We start from the raw sequence: 20,439 nt of genomic DNA on the forward strand, positions 1-20,439 counted from the left end.
TGCAATGTAAACATGAAGCAAAAAAAGAACTTAGTGCTCTATTCCACTATGCAAATCCATCTGTATTTGATCCACAGAACAGTCTCACCAGCTTTCAAAATAGTTAAAAATAGAGGAGTTCCTCAGTAATTCTTCCTGGGTTTCTGTGAATTTCCTGCAGTAGTCTTGACAGTGGGCCTCGTTCCACGAAGATCCTGTGCTGGAAATTTGGTACAGATAGTGCGGATTACCGGGCTAAACAAGTAAAAATGTTTTATCTTATACTCACCAAAATACGTTTAATAAGCTGTTGAGACTGTTCTGTGGATCAAATACGGATGGATTTGCATATTGGAGTAGAGCACTAACTTCATTTTGGTTTTGTTTGCATTTTGTGGCCAATTGGGAGTGGGCCTTGTTAGTTGTTCCTCTGTGTTTATTTCCCTTAGTCCGAACATCAAGCTAATAGATGAAGCAAATGCCACTTAAAATGCAAATTAAACGCAAACACTGCATAAATGTAAGTGCAAATGCCACGCAAACGACATGTAAAGGCATACGTCACGTAAGCGGAAATGCAAACCGCACCTAAACGCAAATGGCATGTAGTTGCAAATGCCAACAGTCCCAACACCAGCAAATATAATATTAAACCTGAGACCAACAAGATGTGGTGTTATGATAGGGAACTATATGCAAAATTAATACATTTTATTGGTATGCATTAAAAACATTTAAAAAGATGTACCCCTGCTAAGGCCCCAACATGGACCAAGCTAGAACACAATGCCAATAGGAATAGGGTAAATGAAATAAACCATGCACAATATAAATAAACCATCAAACATCCCCACCGTGTGGAAAGAGGGGAGTCGCCACCCAACGCAAGCAACACAAATGTTATACAAACGCAAATGGGACACAAACGCCACACAAACATATACGTGAATGTGATGCAAACACTAAATAAACATAAAAGGTGACACAAACTCCATGTAAACACAATGTAAATGCTATGTAAAACACAATGTAAATGAAAACTGCTTGTTTACAGAAGCAGGGCTACACAAACGCTATATAAACGGTATGCAAACGTTATGCAACCATAAACGCATATACCACGAAAATGGCACGTGAGACTCTGCCCTTGATCCACATAACTCCGCCTCCTCCTCAGAGGCTGTGATTCACTTTTCTCAGTGGCTGACTTCTGCAGGAGAGACACAGCTTAAAAGAGTAACTGTAAAGGTTGTTTTTTGGTCACAAATCAATAGCTCTTGGGATTTAAAACAACTTTGCCTATTATCTTTGTTACCTATATGCAGTAGTTTCTTTGCTATCCCCCTCAGATTACCTCAGTGGAGCAATAGCTACTTCCACTCCACGTGCTGATAAGCCCTATGAGATAGAGATGTGTCGTTCGCGAAAGAGCCGGCTCTTGTTTGTGAACGACATAATGATGGTACAAGATCTCCCTGTTCCCGATCAGTCCCTACATCCCAGTCTGTGATTCTACAAAACTTTATCCGTTTGTCTCTGCTCTTCATGCTGCTCACTTCCCCCACCTTGTCATTGGCAGTATCAGCTCTGTACAGATAAGCTATTTAACATTAGTGCTCACACAGCACAGGCTATAGACTGGATGTAACTGGATTACTAATGATTTCTACCACTTATTATTTGTTCCCTGCTCCTCCATGTGATAGAAACTGCCTGGCTGTCACCATATACATCCTGTATGTGCACTGTGAAGTGTTCAGTGATTTTACATGTAGGAAACTAAATGGATTTAATGTTACATTACTTTGAGAGAGAACACAAGGCATCATTGGATCTAAGGGCAAGCTAACTGGTCTCAGCCTGAGGGCATAGACTGACAGACATTAGTCTCCGCCCACTTCACCTCTAGTGAGAAAAATTTTTGTCAAACACTTTCAGAACACAAAATGCCATAACTCTGGAAAGAAAGGGGTGAGCAGCACAAAGTAGGCATCGTTCTGTTTGTTTTTTTAATGTAATAATTTGGTAAAATTATTATAGCTTTACAGTTACGCTTTAAGCAGCAGAATTTGTGTGTCTGCTCCTCTGTCCTGTGCCCCTTTTGTAGTTTCCTCTGGCAGGGCCTCAGAGAGCCAGGATGCCAGGCTCTGGTGCTCCAATTTGGATCTAGCCCTAATTATAGTTATATTCTTATACATTGAAGGCAGTATTATAGTAGTTAAATTCTTGTGCCCAGGAAGTAGCATTATTGTAGATATTTTCCTGTAAACAAGTAATAGTAATATTATAGTAGTTATATTCCTGTTCACAAGTGTCAGTTTAAGTTGGGGTGCCAGGTGGGGAACATTACTGGGGGTAACTGTGTGGGGCACATTACTGGGGGGTAACTGTGTGGGGCACATTACTGGGGGGTAACTGTGTGGGGCACATTACTGGGGGGTAACTGTGTGGGGCACATTACTGGGGGGTAACTGTGTGGGGCACATTACTGGGGGGTAACTGTGTGGGGCACATTACTGGGGGGAAACTGTGTGGGGCACATTACTGGGGGGCAACTGTGTGGGGCACATTACTATGTTTAAGGGGTACTTTTGTTTTCAATTTTGTTACTATGGACTAAGAAACTAGTTGCGTCACTATATGGGGTGACCGAATAGTGGGCTATACATTTAGCCTCGGTATATACTTAGGGATGACCTCAATCTTTCCAAAAACCCTCTTACCTGTATCCAGCTTTTTGTTTAATCGGTAACTGTGTGGGGCACATTACAGGGGGTAACTGTGTGGGCACATATTTTGGGGTGCGTTCATACGTGGCACTAGGACAGGCCTCGGTTTGATCTCATATGTTTTTCAGTGAAACACATGTGATTGGTAACGAGCATCTTGTTTTGGTTAAATACAAGACAAATGTGTGAACGCAGCCTTACAGTATTTGGGGAGATTGACACCAAATGCCGTTTTTGTATCTGTGTTTCCATCTTTTTAAAAAATCCATAACTTTTTTATCCATGCACAGAGCTGTATGAGGACTTGGTTTTGTACTTAACTCATTGTACTTCCTAGCAAATATTCCATGCTGTGTACTGGAAGCGGGCACAAAATTCCATATGCATTGAGAAAGGAAAAAAAGACATTTGCGCCAATTTCTTGTGAACTCTGGTATTCCGCCTTTCACTTTGTGCTTCATATCACATCTCTCCTTGATATTTTGCGATTTTAAAAATGAAAACCTTTTTGTTCACTTTTCTCATGCTTAAAACGTTTTTGCAGCTGTATATAGTGATTTCTGGGGGTGGAGGGGCTGTATATAGCGGCTGCTGGGGGTGCCGTACATAGCGATTGTAGGGGCTATGTACAGAAATTACTGGAAGCTGTATATTGTTATTGCTGGGGCTGTATATAGTTATTGGCGGGGGCTGTATACAGTGATTACTGGGGGCTTTATGTAGCGATTGCTGGGGGGCTGTATGTAGCGATTGTTGGGGTGTTATATAGCTGTTCCCTGTCTGGACTGCATTCAATGGGCCCCCCACCAACCTTAATCCGGCCCTGGCCACCACCGCCGTCATTGTTGCCGAGGCGACAGTGCCTGGGACGCGCATCCTCTTCTCTCTACGGAATTTATGAAGAGACGTGACGAGGAGGGAACAGCAGCTGCTGCAGGTAGGTGACTATACATTTTTAAATATTTTTCTGTGCTGCATAAATGCTGGGGCATATATGGGGACTAAAAATATACTGAGGCCATGTGTGGGGACTGAATATATACTGGAAGGCATGTGTGGGGAACTAAATATATACTGGGGGCATGTATGGGGACTAAATATATATTGGGGGCATGTGTGGGGAACTAAATATATACTGGGGCCATGTGTGGGGACTAAATATATACTGGGGGCATGTATGAGGACTAAATATATACTGAGGGCATGTGTGGGGAACTAAATATATACTGGGGGCATGTGTAGGGGACTAAATATATACTGGGGGCATGTGTAGGGGACTAAATAAATACTGGGGCCATGTTTAGGGGACTAAATATATACTGGGGGCATGTGTGGGGACCAAATATACACTGGGGGCATGTGTGGGGACACAATTTGTACTGGAAGGCACGTGTGGGGGACTAACTATATAATGGGCCCATGTGTAGGGGACAAAAGATATATTGGGGCATGTGTGGGGAACTAAATATATACTGTAGGCATGTGTGGGGAACTAAATATATACTGGGGGCATGTATGGGGACTAAATGTATACTGGGGGCATGTGTGGGGACGCAATATATACTGGAAGGCATGTGTGGGGTACTAAATATATAATGGGGCCATGTGTAGGGGACTAAATATATACAGGGGCCATGTGTGGGGGACTAAATATATACTGGGGGCATGTATGGGGACGCAATATATACTGTAAGGCACGTGTGGGGGACTATATATATACTGGGGGCATGTGTGGGGAACTAAATATATACTGGGGGTATGTGTGGAGACTACATAGATACTGGAAGGCATGTGGGGGACTAAATATATACTGGGGCATGTGTAGAGGACTAAACATATACTGGGGGCATATATACTGGGGGAGAAGTGTGGGGTCTACATATATACTGGGGGTGCAGTGCTATCTAAATTAATTAGGATTTTCTGGTGTTACATATGAATGACTGGGTAGAAACTATACAATTATATGAAGTATAATATATTGAGAGGTGACAATGTATTATCTGTATATGCAGAGGGCACATTGTGGTAATTTTGAGGAGCACATAAAAGTTATTTAGGGGACATTATATTGACTTTTTTTTTTAGGGACAGAGCGTGTAGATGTTCTCCAGAGTTCACAGTCACCCGGGTGGCAAATTGTGCAGTGATAAGTCACGGCCTGAAGAAGCTTCCATGACGTTGTCTACCTGATGGAGAAGGATTGGCAACAATGAGGAGACTACAGGAAGATGAGCAGGATGGACCGGACCAGCACAGACATAGAATTAGACACCTGCAGCCTAACATCCTATCTTTCCCCATGTTACAGCACTGTGTGCCAAGCATCGCCATGGATAGGGGAGGGGTCACCGCTCCTCCTCTCCATGGAGGTGAACGTATGGCCGCCCGGCATATACGTTCGTGTGAATGTAGCCTTATGCTGCTATATATTTATGTGTATAGTAAATTAATTTTTGGCAAATATTGTGTTTTCTACATTCATTACATGTATATATATTTATATGTGTGGTATTGCAGGTATTTTCACTGGAGGGATATCATTTTCAATCCTTGCTATTTGTACTGCTTGTAGGCCTTATTGTAGTTGGCCTCGTAGATTTAATTGTTATGATTATTTATTGCACTTCATCCTCCTATTATTTTAAGTACAGGCGGTCCCCTACTTATGGACACCCGACTTACAGACAACCCATAGTTACAGACAGACCCCTCTGCCCACTGTGACCTCTGGTGAAGCTCTCTGGATGCTTTACTATAGTCCCAGATTTCAATAATCAGCTTAAAAGTGTCTGCAATGAAGCTTTATTGATAATTCTTGGTCCTATTACAGCAAAAAATTTTGAAACTCCAATTGTCATTGGGGCAAAAAAAAAATTGTCGGGAACTAGAATGATAAAATATACAGTTTCGACTTACATACAAATTCGACTTAAGAACAAACCTACGGACCCTATCTTGTATGTAACCCGGGGACTGCCTGTAACTTGATTTCTTTGAAATGTTTTTTTCCCTTAAAATAAATAATGTATATACAGGCGGTCCCCTACTTAAGAACACTCGACTTACATACGACCCCTAGTTACAAACGGACCTCTGGATATTGGTAATTTATTGTACTTTAGTCCTAGGCTACAATGATCAGCTGTAACAGTTATCACAGGTGTCTGTAAGGAAGCTTTAGTGTTAACATTGATTCTTATGACAACCCAACATTTTTAACCCCTTAAGGACCAGGCCCTTTTTCGTTTTTGCGTTTTTATTTTTCACTCCCCACCTTCAAAAATCTATAACTTTTTTATTTTTCCGTGTACAGAGCTATGTGATGGCTTATTTTCTGCGTAACAAATTGCACTTCGTAGTGATGGTATTAAATATTCCATGCCGTGTACTGGGAAGCGGGAAAAAAATTCTAAATGCAGTGAAAATGATGAAAAAACACATTTGCGCCATTTCTTGTGGGATTGGTTTTTACAGCTTTCACTGTGCGCCCCAAATGACAGGTCTATTTCATTCATTGGGTCAATACGATCACGGGGATACCAAATTTGTATAGGTTTTATAATGTTTTCATACATTTACAAAAATTAAAACCTCCTGTACAGAAAAAAAATTCTTCATTTTGCCGTGTTCTTGCGCTAATAACTTTTTCATACTTTGGTGTATGGAGCTGTGAGTGGTGTCATTTTTTGCGACTTCTGATGACGTTTTCAATGCTTCTATTTTTAGGACAGTGCGACCTTTTGATCACATTTTATAGAATTTTTTCTATTTTTCAAAATGGCAAAAAAATGCCATTTGCGACTTCGGGCGCTATTTTCAGCTACGGGGTTAAACGCAGTGAAAAACGGTTATTATATTTTGATAGATCGGGCATTTTCGGACGCGGCGATACCTAATATGTTTAAGATTTTTACGGTTTATTTATATTTATATCAGTTCTAGGGAAAGGGGGGTGATTTGAATTTTTATGTTTTTTTAATATAATTTTTTTTTTTACTTTTTTTAATTTATTTTTTTTTACTATTTTTCAGACTCCCTAGGGTACTTTAACCCTAGGTTGTCTGATTGATCCTACCATATACTGCCATACTACAGTATGGCAGTATATGGGGATTTTCCATACCATCTATTACAATGTGCAGATCGCACATTGTAATAGATAGCCTCGATCATGACAGCCTCGGATCTTTGTGTGATCCCAGGCTGTCATGGCAACGGATCGCCGCTCCCCGGTGACGTCACGGGGAGTGACGATCGGAGCCAAGATGGCGGCGCCCGCGCACTGCCGGCTCTTTAATGCCGCCGGCAGCTTTGCCGGCGGCGATCAAAGGGTTAACACCCGCGATCGGTGTTAGTGACGGGCGTTTGCTTCATTATGAAGCAAATGCCCGGTGAGTATGAAGAGGGCTCAGGCCGTGAGCCCTCTTCATACTCCCCCATGCGCAGTAAGACGTAAGGGTACGTCTTTTTGCGCTATGGGGTTAAAATCCATTTGTCACAAAGACCAAAAAAGTTCTGGCTGGGATTACAATGATAAAATATACGGTTCCGACTTACATACAAATTCAACTTAATAACAAACCTACTGACCCTATCTTGTATGCAACCCGGGGACTGCCTGCACCAGGTTTTTCAGCACAAATGTGCTGAAAAACCCTAACTCTGCTTATACTCGAGTCCTGAAAAAAAAAAAAAAGTATACTCACCGTCCGGCGCTCCCTCTCCACCAGCAGGTCCTCTTCTATTCAGGGGTCTGGCAGGCTATATACTACAGGGGGCTGGCAGGCTATATACTACAGGGGGCTGGCAGGCTATATACTACAGGGGGCTGGCAGGCTATATGCTAAAGGGGGCTGGCAGGCTATATGCTAAAGGGGGCTGGCAGGCTATATACTAGGGGGCTTGCAGGCTATATACTAGGGGGCTTGCAGGCTATATACTAGAGGGCTGGTAGGCTATATACTAGGGGGCTGGTAGGCTATATACTAGGGGGCTGGCAGGCTATATACTAGGGGGGCTGGCTGGCTATATACTTCAGGGGCTGGCTGTATACTTCAGGGGCTGGCTGGCTGTATACTTCAGGGGCTGGCTGGCTATATACTAGGGGGGCTGGCTGGCTATATACTTCAGGGGCCTAGCTGGTTATATATTTCAGGGGGCTGCCTGGCTTTATACTTCAGGGGCTGGCTGGCTATATACTTCAGGGGCTGGCTGGCTATATACTTCAGGGGCTGGCTGGCTATATACTTCAGGGGCTGGATGGCTATACACTACAGGGGGCTGGCTGGTTATATACTTGAGGGGCTGGCTGGATATATACTTCAGGGGCTGGCTGGATATATACTTCAGGGGCTGGCTGGCTATATACTAGGGGTGGGATGTGACCAGTGGGTTTCCCACCGCCGGCTTATACACGAGTCAAAAGGTTTTTCCAGTTTATTGTGTTAAAATTAGTGGTCTGGGCTTATGCTTGGGTAGGCTTATACTTGAGTATATACGGTACATTTTCATGAACATATGAAAATAAGAGAGAGTACAGTACGAACAATGACAAAACAATAATCTTAGAGATAAATGAACAAAAAGAAAAAAAAAAGCAATGAACAGCAGTTTCGTATTCAGTCTGTGGATGGATCTGCAGTGACTAGTTAGGTGGTGAGCACAGGATACTTCCATTAGGGCCTTGTTGGCTGAACAGCCTGAGCGGAGCGGGAAGGAATGACTTCCGATTACGCTCCCTTTCACACTTGGGGTAAAGCACTAAAGTGTGCTACCCAATGCCACCACAGTCTCATGCATGGGATTGGAGCTATACCCTAGAATAGATTTCAACTAACACAGTATCCTCCTCTCAGCTACCACCTGCACTGTGTCAGAGAATGCCCTAGGACAGAGCTGGCTTCCCTTATCAGTTTGTCCATCCCACACCTCTCCCTAGCTGAGATGCTGCTTCCCCAACAGACTACACCTAAGAAGATGGTGGATGCCACTACAGAGTTGAAGAAGGTCTTCAGAAGTGGCCCCTGCACTCCAAATGGCCACAGCCTTCTCAGCAGGTATAGCTTGTTGTGACCCTTCCTGTGAAGTTGGTTTAGGTTCTCTGCTCACACAAGTTTATTTTTGGGGAGGACAGCCAGGTATAGAACTTCACTGCCTCAATGACTGTCCCCTGGATGACTACTGGTTGAAAAGGAGGACTGTGCTTATGGTAGTCCACCACCATCTCCTTGGTCTTCCCAGCAATAATCCTAAGGTGGTTCTGCTGGCACCAATCCACAAATTCTTGGATCAATTTTTTGTACTCCTTGTTGTTCTTACTGGTAATGAGGCCTACTCATCAGAGAACTTCTGAAGGTAGCAGCTAGTTGAATTGTACCTGGAGTCTTCTGTACCTGAAGGGAGCCAGGACTGTACCTTGAAGTGCACCTATACTACTAATCAGTGTCCGACACGCAGTCCCAGGCTCTCACTTACTGAGGTCGGTTTGTGAGGTAGTCTAAGACTTAGCTAGAAAGGCGGTGGTCCACTCCAGCCAGATCCAGTTTGTATTTTAGTAGCCCTGGCTGTATTGTGTTGAAAGCAGTGGGGAAATCAAAGAACATTATTCTTACAGTGTTCCCCGGTTTCTCCAGGTGAGAAAGAGTTTGATGTAGAAAGTGGATGATGGCATCATCCACCCTAATGCCTGGCCGATAAGCAAAATGTAGGGTGTCCATAGATGAGCTCACTAGAGGGTGGAGATGTGTGAGAACCAACCTCTCGAAGGCCTTCATCAAATGGGATGTAAATGCCACTGGTCTATAGCTGTTGAGGTCCGATGGGGGAAGTGTCTTTGGAACTTTATTTCTTCCTCATAAAACCAGTAACAAATTGGCATAATCAGAGAGTAGAAGATCCACACATCTTACACATTTTGAGTCCTTGCGACTCTTAATCATGGTCTATGATTAAGAGTCGCAAGGACTCGAAACGCCCAAGATGTGTGGATCTGCTACTCTCTGGTTATGCCAATTTGTTACCGGTTTTATGAGGAAGAAATAAAGAAACAAAGATTTATTGAGAATGTATCCCTGTGGACTTGCTGGTTCATTTCAACAAACCTCTCCTATTGTATGCGTGCTGTCAGCACTTCAGCCTTTTGAAACCGTGCAACGGAAGGTGAGCTGGATTGATTAAGTTTCTTGTCTTTGGAACTGGTACTACACAGGATGTTTCCCACAGTTGTGGGATCCTTCCCAACTTCCGGCTTATATTGAACATATGTGCAAAGACACCACAAAGCTGATCAACACAAGTCTTAAATAGTCTTGCACTAATACCATCTGGACCTGCAGCCTTGCCCACTTTGAGCTTTTACAGTTCTCTTCTCACCGGGGCACTAGTATATATCACACTTTAACCTCAGCATGGATGTCTTTAAGGTGGGAGGGGCAGGTGTGTGATCAAACCTATTAAAGAATAGATTAACCTACTCATTATCTACTATAACCTGATAGACAGGTGACCAGATATTGATTTGAGACTTTTCCAGACCCCACTGATGTTCTTGTTTTATATGCTCTTCCTCTTGCATCTGGATTTCTCCTCCCTTGTTTCCTCATCTCATTTTGAACAATCCTCAAGTTTTCCTTGTCACGTAATCTAAAAAGTCCCTTTTTCTCTTTAAGAAGAGCTTTTATATCAGGGTTGCTCCAGGGTTTGTTATAAGAGAAGCACATCACCCTTGTGGGTACGGTGTTCTCTGTACAAAAGCCCCAGGGTCAACATCTGCAAAGAGTTTGTATGTTTTCTCCGTGTTGGTGTGGGTTTCCTCCCACGCTCCAAAACATACTGGTAGGTTTATTAGATTGTGAGTCCCATTGGGGACAGGGGACGATTTGGCAAGCTCTGTGCAGCGCTGCGTAATCTGTGTGCGCTATATAAATAAAGGAATTATTATTATAATTATAGAGGTGAGTAGTTTCTTGTTTTTCTTTTAACAAATCACTGTGCCCTATAGAGTGTCATTATTTCCTACATTTTATATTAGAAACAAATGTGTGTATAAGTGTTCTAGACTTCTGGCATGATTGTATTTGTAGTCTTATATATGCTAAACTAAATAGCGAGTTGAAAAAATTGCAATACTGATAAGTAGGAGTAACACAAAATGTGTTCCAGGTTAGCCTGACAGCAATGTGCACACAATAATAAGTCTATCTCCACTCACCATGTGTGATGGGTAGCAATTCTGCTGGCAAGCACATAATGTAACGTGAGCACTTAACAACAGAATTCCCTTTGTACTGACAAGATGTTCCAGTTTGCAAGCTCCTGAGATGAGACAATAAGCGGATTTTGTTTGGTGTTACTGTCATACAAGGAAAATAACAAGTGCAGCATAAAGATATGTTGGCACTATGCGAGGACAGGGACGTTATTGATATCCCGCCGTGGTGGAAGAATTACATGTTTGCCAGATGTACACAGAAGTGTTTTATTTGTCCTGGTAACTCACAGATCTATTGTAAGCGCTGACATCAATAGTGGACAATAGTGACAGCTTCTGCTGCACAGTATAACAATGTCCAGGTTCTGAAATGACACTGGGATGGTTTGCCCATTAGATTTCACACATCCATAATGCTTGATAATTTATTATGCTAACAGAAGCAGAAACTAATAAAAGTAATTGATGTTTCCTTAAAGTGTAACCGTCATTTCAAAAAAACTTTTGATATGTTATAGGGCAGGTAATTTTAAGATCTTTTGCAATTGGATTAGTTACCCGAATCTTGCTCCTTCCTCTTGTATTCTGCAGACTTCCCCTAGATGTCAGCAATCTCACATATGTCTGTTACTATGGACATTCCGTCTTCATAAAGAAGCTGAGACTACTGGAGGAAGAGACACGCCCCCATCCCCCTCTCTGCTTACAGCTGATTACCTCATGTGTCACTGCCTCTCAGTCATGTGCCGACAGGAACACTGACTAATGTAATAACCAAACACCTACACTTACATCTCTCCTCAGCTTTCCCTACACCTGTATACTGTAAAAACAAATAATCCACACAGACAAAAACTGCAGCCGCTCCTCCCCCCATCACCTCACAAATGGCACGAGAGAAGAGACTCCAAGAGTCTCCAAGAGACTCCTCATGTGCTGTGCTGAAGTTTTACTTAGATAGTAGGTACATAGATAGATAGAAACTGTAGCTATATAGATGATAGATAGATATAGAGAGTAAAGGGATGAAGCGGCACTGTGAATCCGGATTAAATCCAAAGGTATGGTGCAGGCTTGTGAAGGTCCGACTCAGGGATCCCAAGTATCCAATAAATCATCCACGATGGCCGCTGACTGATGTGTGTGGATCTCGCGAGAGCAGCAATGATTCCTGGGAGAGTGTTGATGCGAAGTGACTGGGAGGTCTTGGCTGTGCTAGGAACAGTGCAGCAACAAGATCGCGACGTCACAGCGACTCAAACCGGAGTCCTGCCTTCGCCACCCGCAGGTAAGGCCATGGATTATTTTGGGAGACTGACGGACTTGAGCCGCTATCGGGTGATGTATACTCACCATCTCTATTTTTCTGCCTGGAACGAGTTGCGTTGGTGGTTGCCACGCAACCACCGTGGACATGCGCTGTTACATTGTTTACAAACAATAGACAAGACGGCGTGAAGGGATGAATGCCTAGTGGCAACATTGATTTATCTATTTATTATTGATCTATTATGTATTGTATGTTCACTAACGTTTATTGTATATTATATTCAGACCACGATGTCACATTATGAATTACTTATCTATGTATGTTCACTGATGATGTCACATCCTGCGGGGGATATAAGCCCGCCTTGTAACACTGATGTTATTACTTGAAAATGGCTACATTGAGATAGCTGAAACGTTGTAATCCCCACTGGTGAAATAAACACCCAATTGACACGGAGTGCTGCTTTTCCATTCTTTGCCTAGATGATAGATAGATAGATAGATAGATAGATAGATAGATAGATAGATAGATAGATAGATAGATAGATAGATAGCTATGCTCTCATTGGTCAGCAGCGTGTGTTTGTGATGAGGGGACAGGCTCCGCCCCTCCATCTTGCTGATTGTAGGTTTTTTGAGAGCTGGAAACCCTGGTTGCTTTGTGCCAATAAAGGTACTAAATGAGGACCGAGAGGCAAAATACTTTGAGAAATGATTCCCAGGGACGCCTGGAGCAGAATTATGTTTTTTAGGTTTTTTTTGCTCAGAATGACGGTTACACTTTAAATATTTAAATGTGCTTCTTCTGTGAAAAAGAACCTATATTCACAATTTATCTGCAAATTGTCCAGTAAGACAGTAAAATTATGTCAGTCTAGCTGGACTGATGTAAGCTGGTATGTTGTGTAAGGAGAGATATGATATGATATATACATTAAAATAAAGGGCTCGTTCACACAGATGATTTTGGGATGAGGCAGAACAGATGACAACTACTTGTAAATATAACCCATTCCAAATGTGAAAAACATTGCAGAAATTCCTATTTTTCTTATATTTTTTATTATGGTCCTGGCAGCTCTGTCAGTAGCATTCAACCTAAAGGACATCTACCACCATTTTCTCAGTGGTTATATCTGCTCAAATGGGCCGGTGTGCTCAGGGTTTCGTCCAACAAGCGCCCTTCTGGCTCCTCCGAAGGCTAATTTATGCACACCCCTGCCTCATTCGTATGCACCGCTCCCAGCTACCCGCATGGTAGGGCAGCCGGCGACGTCATCCGACACTGTTCTGTCGCAAGATCTTCTATCTTGCTCAGCTCGCAGCTATCCTGTGTGGCTGCGCAAGAAAACAAGAGTGCTGGAGCAGTGCATACAAATGAGGCGGGGGGCGTGCATAAATTAGCCTTTGGAGGAGCCAGGAGGCGCTCGTCGGACAAGACTGAGCGCCTCCGGCTCATTTGAATAGATATAAAAGTTTATTTTCTCCATACCACGGGGGCCCCGCAGGAAACGTAAAGAGGCTCCATCATGAGCATAAGGTAACGAGAGTGGCATATTGGACAGTCTACCACAGAGAGAATGGTGGTAGATGTCCTTTATAGGAACCCCGTCACCACATTTTCACAAATACAGCTAGCGACAGGTTCCCATCGTTTAAGTAACTAGTAACCTTCTTTGAGCTAAAAATAGTTTCCCTTACATCCCCATAACCAATCTTTCTGTTATATTCCCTGGCATCAGAAGGTGTGTATCCTTAGCCGGCCCCTCCCATCCACTCCTCCCCATGTCTCATGCCTCTTGGCTCAGAATGTCATGTGACCAGGGTGATGTCATCTAAGTTACATCTGCAACATCTACTCCATGTTTGTATCTGATCACATGAAATCACAGCAGCTTCCATGGAGGATGGGGAGGAATATAAATCCATGGAGGTATGCTGTGATTTCATGTGATACAGATGCATCAGATACATACATGGGGTAGGCGTTGCAGATGAAACAGAAGCTTAGAGGGAACCCGTCACCACATTTTTCACAAATACAGGTAGTGACAGGTTCCCATAGAGCCTAGTAACTATCTGACACCCTTCTCTTAGCTAAAAATGATTTCCCTGGGATTGCCATATTTTCAACTTTATAGTTTTACCTGGTATCTAAGCATGGCTACAGCGAGTCGAGGTGGGCGTGGCCTCCTCAGGCTGAATCCAGCAGCTCCTCTCCATCCTATCTCTGTATGCAGCTATGTCATGTGACCAGGGTGACATCATCGCGGTGTGAGGACATTACCGGGGGGGGGGGGGGTATGTTGTGGCGTGGTGTGATGTTACAGGGGGGCAGTGTGACATTACCGGGGGCAGTGTGACGACATTACCGGGGGGGCTATGTGAGATTACTGGGGGGAGCTCTGTGTCAGGAAATTACTGGGGGGCTGTGTCAGCACATTACTGAGAGTAACTGTGTGGGCACACTACTGGGAAGCTGTGTGAGGACATTACTGGGGGATGGTGTGAACATTACTGGGGGACGGTGTGTGAACATTACTGGGGTACAGGGGACTGTGTGATGACATTTCTGGGCAACTACGTGAGGACATTACTGGGCGAATACATGAGGACATTACTGGGGGATTATATGAGGACATGACTGGGGGACTATATGAGGACATTACTGGGGGCTGTGGCAACATTTCTTGGGGCATGTTCATATGTGGCACTAGGACGAACCTTGGTGTGATCACATATGCGTTTCCAGTGAAACGCATGCGATCGGTAACAAGCACCTGGTGTCTTTTATCATTTAAATACAAGGCAAACGTGTGAACGCAGCCTTAAAATATTTTGGGGAGAGTGTAAGGGGTAGCAGCAGGATAACACTGTCGCTGCTGAAGAAGAGACATAATGATGCTAGGAAGACAGAGAACACATCACCTTCAAGCACTGGAAGTAACAAGTAGGAATTATTTGTGTGTTTTCTGTAGCTGTATATACCATCAGTAAAGTTGCTATTGGCACTGAGACCTGTCAATCAGGAACAAGGAGGCAGGGCAATGCAGGACCACTGAATATGCAGGGCCTCATTGAGCTCACTTAGTGACATTGGACTCACGTCAGATAATTACATTTTTTTTACATTTCCTCCATGAAAAGAAACCATTTAGGCATAAGGGCAATGCTTTTTAATTATAATTTTTAATAAAGTATTTCTTTTGGGTGGGTAATTTCAATAGCAGGTTCTCTTCAAGAACTCTTAGGTCTGCCAGCCAGGAATAAATTCTTACACAGCAACAGACTTCCAGTGGCAGTAGTAAGACCACAAAACGTTATTGAAAAAATGGCACCCAAATATCATGGATACTTGTTGGCTACACACTACATTTAGATGTCATCTAATGCATCCACAGTATATAACAATAAATGCACAACAATTATATGTATAGAAGGATAGTTGATAGTTGAAATAGTCAAGGTATAAACCAAGAACAAAGTTGGTGTGTCATAAGGCAAGGTACAGAAAATTATAAAAAAAATCTTTATTGGGTTTACACATATAGCATACAGGAAAAACTCAGGATTAAAATCAATTAAAAAGTACTACGTACACACAAGAAATGCAAAGTTGGTTACACAGGTAAGTATAAACCAACAACACCCCCTCACACACTGGTTTATACTTACCTGTGTAACCAACTTTGCATTTCTTGTGTGTACGTAGTACTTTTTAATTGATTTTAATCCTGAGTTTTTCCTGTATGCTATATGTGTAAACCCAATAAAGATTTTTTCTAATTTTCTGTACCTTGCCTTATGACACACCAACTTTGTTCTTGGTTTATGCATTATTGTTTATGGTGTGTCGGCAATAGCTATACTTGGGCTGTGCTAGGTCATTTTTTGTTTGATAATTACAGTGAAGGTACTACCACTATAATACCTAGCAGAAGCCCAGCAAATCAGCCACTAGTTCACCTTTAAGCAGTGTTCAGGTGTACAAACCATGAAAAAGTGTGCATATGTGTGCAAGAGAGTATAAATGTGTTCAAAATTATATAAATGTATGTTTAAAAGAGATTAACTAGGAGGGGAACTTATGCACCAATACACAAGTGCCACACCTCTCCCCCGGTCCCACCGAATACAACTAGAAGCAAGCGCAGGTTTTTAAAAAGTATGAAGGTGCAGGGTAGGAACACTGCATGCCCGACGACTCTGCCAGCTCATCGGGCCCAATCCAAAAGTCTGCTATGGGGTCCTGTCTCTCCTTGTTACGCCGCTGCTTACAGGTAGTCTTTTTCTGCAATAGTTTGTAAAATTATAAACTACATAGGTTACTGATAATAATGGCAAGATGCAATAATCAACTACCCACTTCTCACCATGATGGTTATGGCAAAATGTTCAGATAGACATCGATATTATTTTCCATCCAGATACTGGCTCCATGTATGGGAACTTTTTGATTGTAATCCCATTCTTAGCAATTGGAAATGACATGGTCCATTCTGGCTTCACCTCAGTCATCAACTAAATAATGTAATATTTGCTCTTAGCCAGTAAGTAGTCTGAAAACTTATGATTCATGCACTCCTGGGAATATTAGATAATTAGATCTTTGTGGAATAACCCAATTAGTTTCATTACATTATTTAGAAAACAAATGCCATTTAGTCTACAGTCAAATGTTAAAGTAAAATCCATGTGCACTTTGTGGACCTAAGATATTAGCAGAGGCTAATAGGACAGCTAGGTCTAGGAGGAAGAGGAGAAAGAGCAAAGATATATAGACATAATGAAATGTTTTATGTGCCCTTACATTGCAGGTCACAGATGCAATCTTCTTACACAGCTGCATCATGGTATATACTGGTAAAGGATAACATTTTGTCTCATGGTTTCTTGTGGGTTTTGTTTTTACGGCTTTCACTGCGCACTCTCCTTTATTCTTTGGGTCGTTTTCATCATGAGAACACCAATTTACATTTTGACGCCCATAACTTTTTTTTACTTCAGTGTACGTACCTGTGCAAGTTGTCATTTTTTGCACGAGCTGACATTTCCAATTCTACTATTTTTGGGAGTGTACACCCTTTTGATCATCTTTTATTTAAATTCATATTTGCTGTGAAAAGGCAAAAAATGCTGCTATTGTCCATTGTATGGTTCAGCGCCGAGTATAAGGTTGGGGGGACAGGAGGTATGCATATACATGGGACTGCATGCTAGGAGGCTGTGGGAGCAAAAGGGATGTATTTACATGGGACTGCATGTTAGGAGGATGGGGGGGGGGCAGAAGAGATGCATTTACATTGGATTGCATGTTAGGCGGCTGTGGGTACAGGGGGGATGTATTTAAATGGTACTGAGCCCAAAGAGGAATGGGGGGGAACAGGGGGAATGTATTTACATGAGACTATGTTGGAAGGATTCAGGGCATGCCTCATATGTAGGGGATTTTTTTCTAACTTTGCTTGTTGGTGGATTTAAAGGGGTTGTCTCAGATTTGAAAAACATGTCTACTTCCTACCACAAACAGGTAATGCATGGTACTGCAGCTCACCTACATTAAGTTTTGTACAGCACAAACTGTATCAGGTGTGGCGTTGTTTGTGGAAGAATGAAGCCACAGCAAAAACCAGACAGAACCTTCTAAGGTAGGGGAGTGTGTTATTTACATGGGACTGTATGTTGGAGGGGAGAGACAGTTTTTACATGGAGGGGGCTGGATGCTGATGTACATAGAGGCAATCAGCACATGGTGGGTCACACTGATATAGGGGAGAATATCACATGGCTACTGTTTATAAGTATGGCCAGTATTGTGGTGTGACATCATCTTAGTGGGGCTGAGGTAATGTGCAGTGATGGCAATTATACCCATCATTATGGTAACACAGAAGGAAAGTCTGTTAGATCATCACGAACAGAGCACGAGAGAGAGAAGCTATTACTAAGGACTAAGGGCTCATGGGAGTTATAGTATGATGTGGCAGCCATCTTAACTACACCTACTTTAGAAAGTGCATAACATTTTGTAAATCATAAAAGAAAACATTGAGTTTCGTTGCATTCATTTATCTATAGCAATACGGTTTTTGTATCAGATGTTCATTTTCCCGTAATACGCCTTGTGTAGTGAAGTCGTAGCTGCACATGGCTGCTTTCAAGCCATTGTCAAACCCTTTCACCTCATATTCACACTCTGTACTTTTCATATATGAAGTACTGGTTGATTCCCAAAAATACCCATCTCACATTTATAATATAGATAGGGCATGAATATTAAACAAAATGCTGTTCAAAAATAAAGATATATTCACTTACCCTATCCCAGCTAAAAGAGAGACCAATTTTTTCTAGTTGCTGCCTCATGTGTTCAATATTGCTGAAATAAATAACACATAATGATTAGCGGCATGTACCTGTCTGCCATTGATGTAGGCAACAAGTGGCAGCTGCCTACTACATATCTGTGAGTACTGCTGAGTTTAATGCCTCAATGACACAGTCCTTTCCCCTCTATTATTCTTACTTTTCGGTTCATGTAGCTGCTTTAGTGCAGGTTTTTTCAAGGCGAGTTCCTTATTAGATGGTTTCGTTTTTAGGAGTCTAAAACATTTTACAAATTCTTGGAAGAATAAACTAAAATTCTGTAAATGTATGTTTTCTATATTTTGCACAGTTCCCTGTATGGCATGCATGGTTAATATTCAGCAGGTCAGTACATTTCTAGTAATCCATAATTTATATCATTTATTACAGTCTCGCTAATACTTTTTATATTCTTGCTAATGGTAATCATAGGACTTTTAGAAAATTTTATTTAATTTAAAGGAAACCGAGCATGAAAAAACCCAGAGCCCCTCCATGCTCCAGATTCAGAGGATCACTCCCCCTCAATGTTTGCTGAAACTTCTGCTGCAGTGAGATGACATCAGGCAGAGAGCGGTGGTTGGAGGTTTGCTGATGGAGAAGGGAGAGGGTGATACAATGTGACAGCCTGTGAAGCCAGGGCACAGAGGGGCTGTGGTAATGTGGTACTAAGCATTAGCATAATTTTAAAAGTTGATTTAGAAGGAAGGATGCCATGGATAACAAGTATAAGAAGATTAACACAGTCACTGTGCCTGGATCTATGAGTAAGTGCTCCTGGTTTATTATGCTTGATTTTGGTAGTAGATTTCCTTTAAAGAGAACCCGTCATGCAAAATAACCCTCCTAAACTAAATATATTTTCATAAACTGCCATTAGAGAGCATTGCCTCTATCCCTTCATTGTCCCTCTACATGCCTGTAAACCTAAGCAATGAGGTCCTAAAGCTGTATGCAAATGACCTGTGAAATGTCCAATGAAGCATTAGCATATTCAAGCTGTCCACTCTATTCATGAGTAGGAGGCACAGCCACACCCCCAGTGCTTGACTGACAGCCTGTATACTGATGTGAGGCTGTATAATGATGTGCTTCGTGGTGCTGGTGGCCACGCCCCCTGCAGCCTGTGTGTGCATGTGTGTGTGTGTATAGGAGAGATACAGCAGCTCCAGGCTGCAGCCATGTTACAGCAGAACATGTCAGATTCATGTGTAGCTGATGTCTGTGTCTCTCACCTGTATATTAGGAGGATGCAGCATGTCAGCAGATGACATACACACACTAGCCATGCTTTACTATACATTACACACAGACATGAGCAGGGGGAGGAGAGGGGAGGGGGAACAGGGGTGACATCACTGCCTCTGACCATGTGACCAGCCTCATTTATATGATAAAGAATAGATGATTTTACAATGAATAATGTATGAAATAACTAGATAAAGGCTGGGATGGGATCCTTGTGAGCTGCTCCAACAGGTAGTAGTGACAGGACTAGTGGCAGAGACCTGATGACAGGTGTCCTTTAAGGTTTGGAGGTGACATGATAAAAAGGACCTCTAGTGACATTTTTTCATTTATAAATAAAAAATTAATATATTGTGTTAGATTTACAGCTCGAGTTATTTCAGAGGCGACAATAGCAAATGTGTTATGCTTTTAATCAAATTTCTTTTTTCACATAACAATATATCGTATATTTTATTAGTCCCAGGAGACTAGAAAATACAACTAATCACACATATAATGCTAATGGTTAGCAATGTATTATGGCTGTCAGCTAGCCTACTAGATCCTGCCAGATGCAGTTGCCATGGCAACAAGCTGGCACCCCTTGATTGCGGTGCCAGTGGGGGTGTTGATGGGCAAGTTTAACTTCTA

General features: G+C 42.4%; 1 protein-coding gene across 3 annotated transcripts in view; it reads right to left on the minus strand.

The window, feature by feature from the left end:
• Window positions 1-20,439, minus strand: part of LARS2 (leucyl-tRNA synthetase 2, mitochondrial) — a 156,096-nt gene that overhangs the window by 100,103 nt on the left and 35,554 nt on the right. For all 3 annotated transcript variants that reach the window (XM_072153401.1, XM_072153402.1, XM_072153403.1), the window contains one exon: window positions 18,511-18,571. In XM_072153401.1, the coding sequence (XP_072009502.1) occupies window positions 18,511-18,571 (61 nt within the window). The remainder of the gene's footprint in view (window positions 1-18,510; window positions 18,572-20,439) is intronic.

Source organism: Engystomops pustulosus, chromosome 5 (genome assembly GCF_040894005.1).
Source record: "Engystomops pustulosus chromosome 5, aEngPut4.maternal, whole genome shotgun sequence".
Taxonomy (NCBI): Eukaryota; Metazoa; Chordata; class Amphibia; order Anura; family Leptodactylidae; genus Engystomops; species Engystomops pustulosus.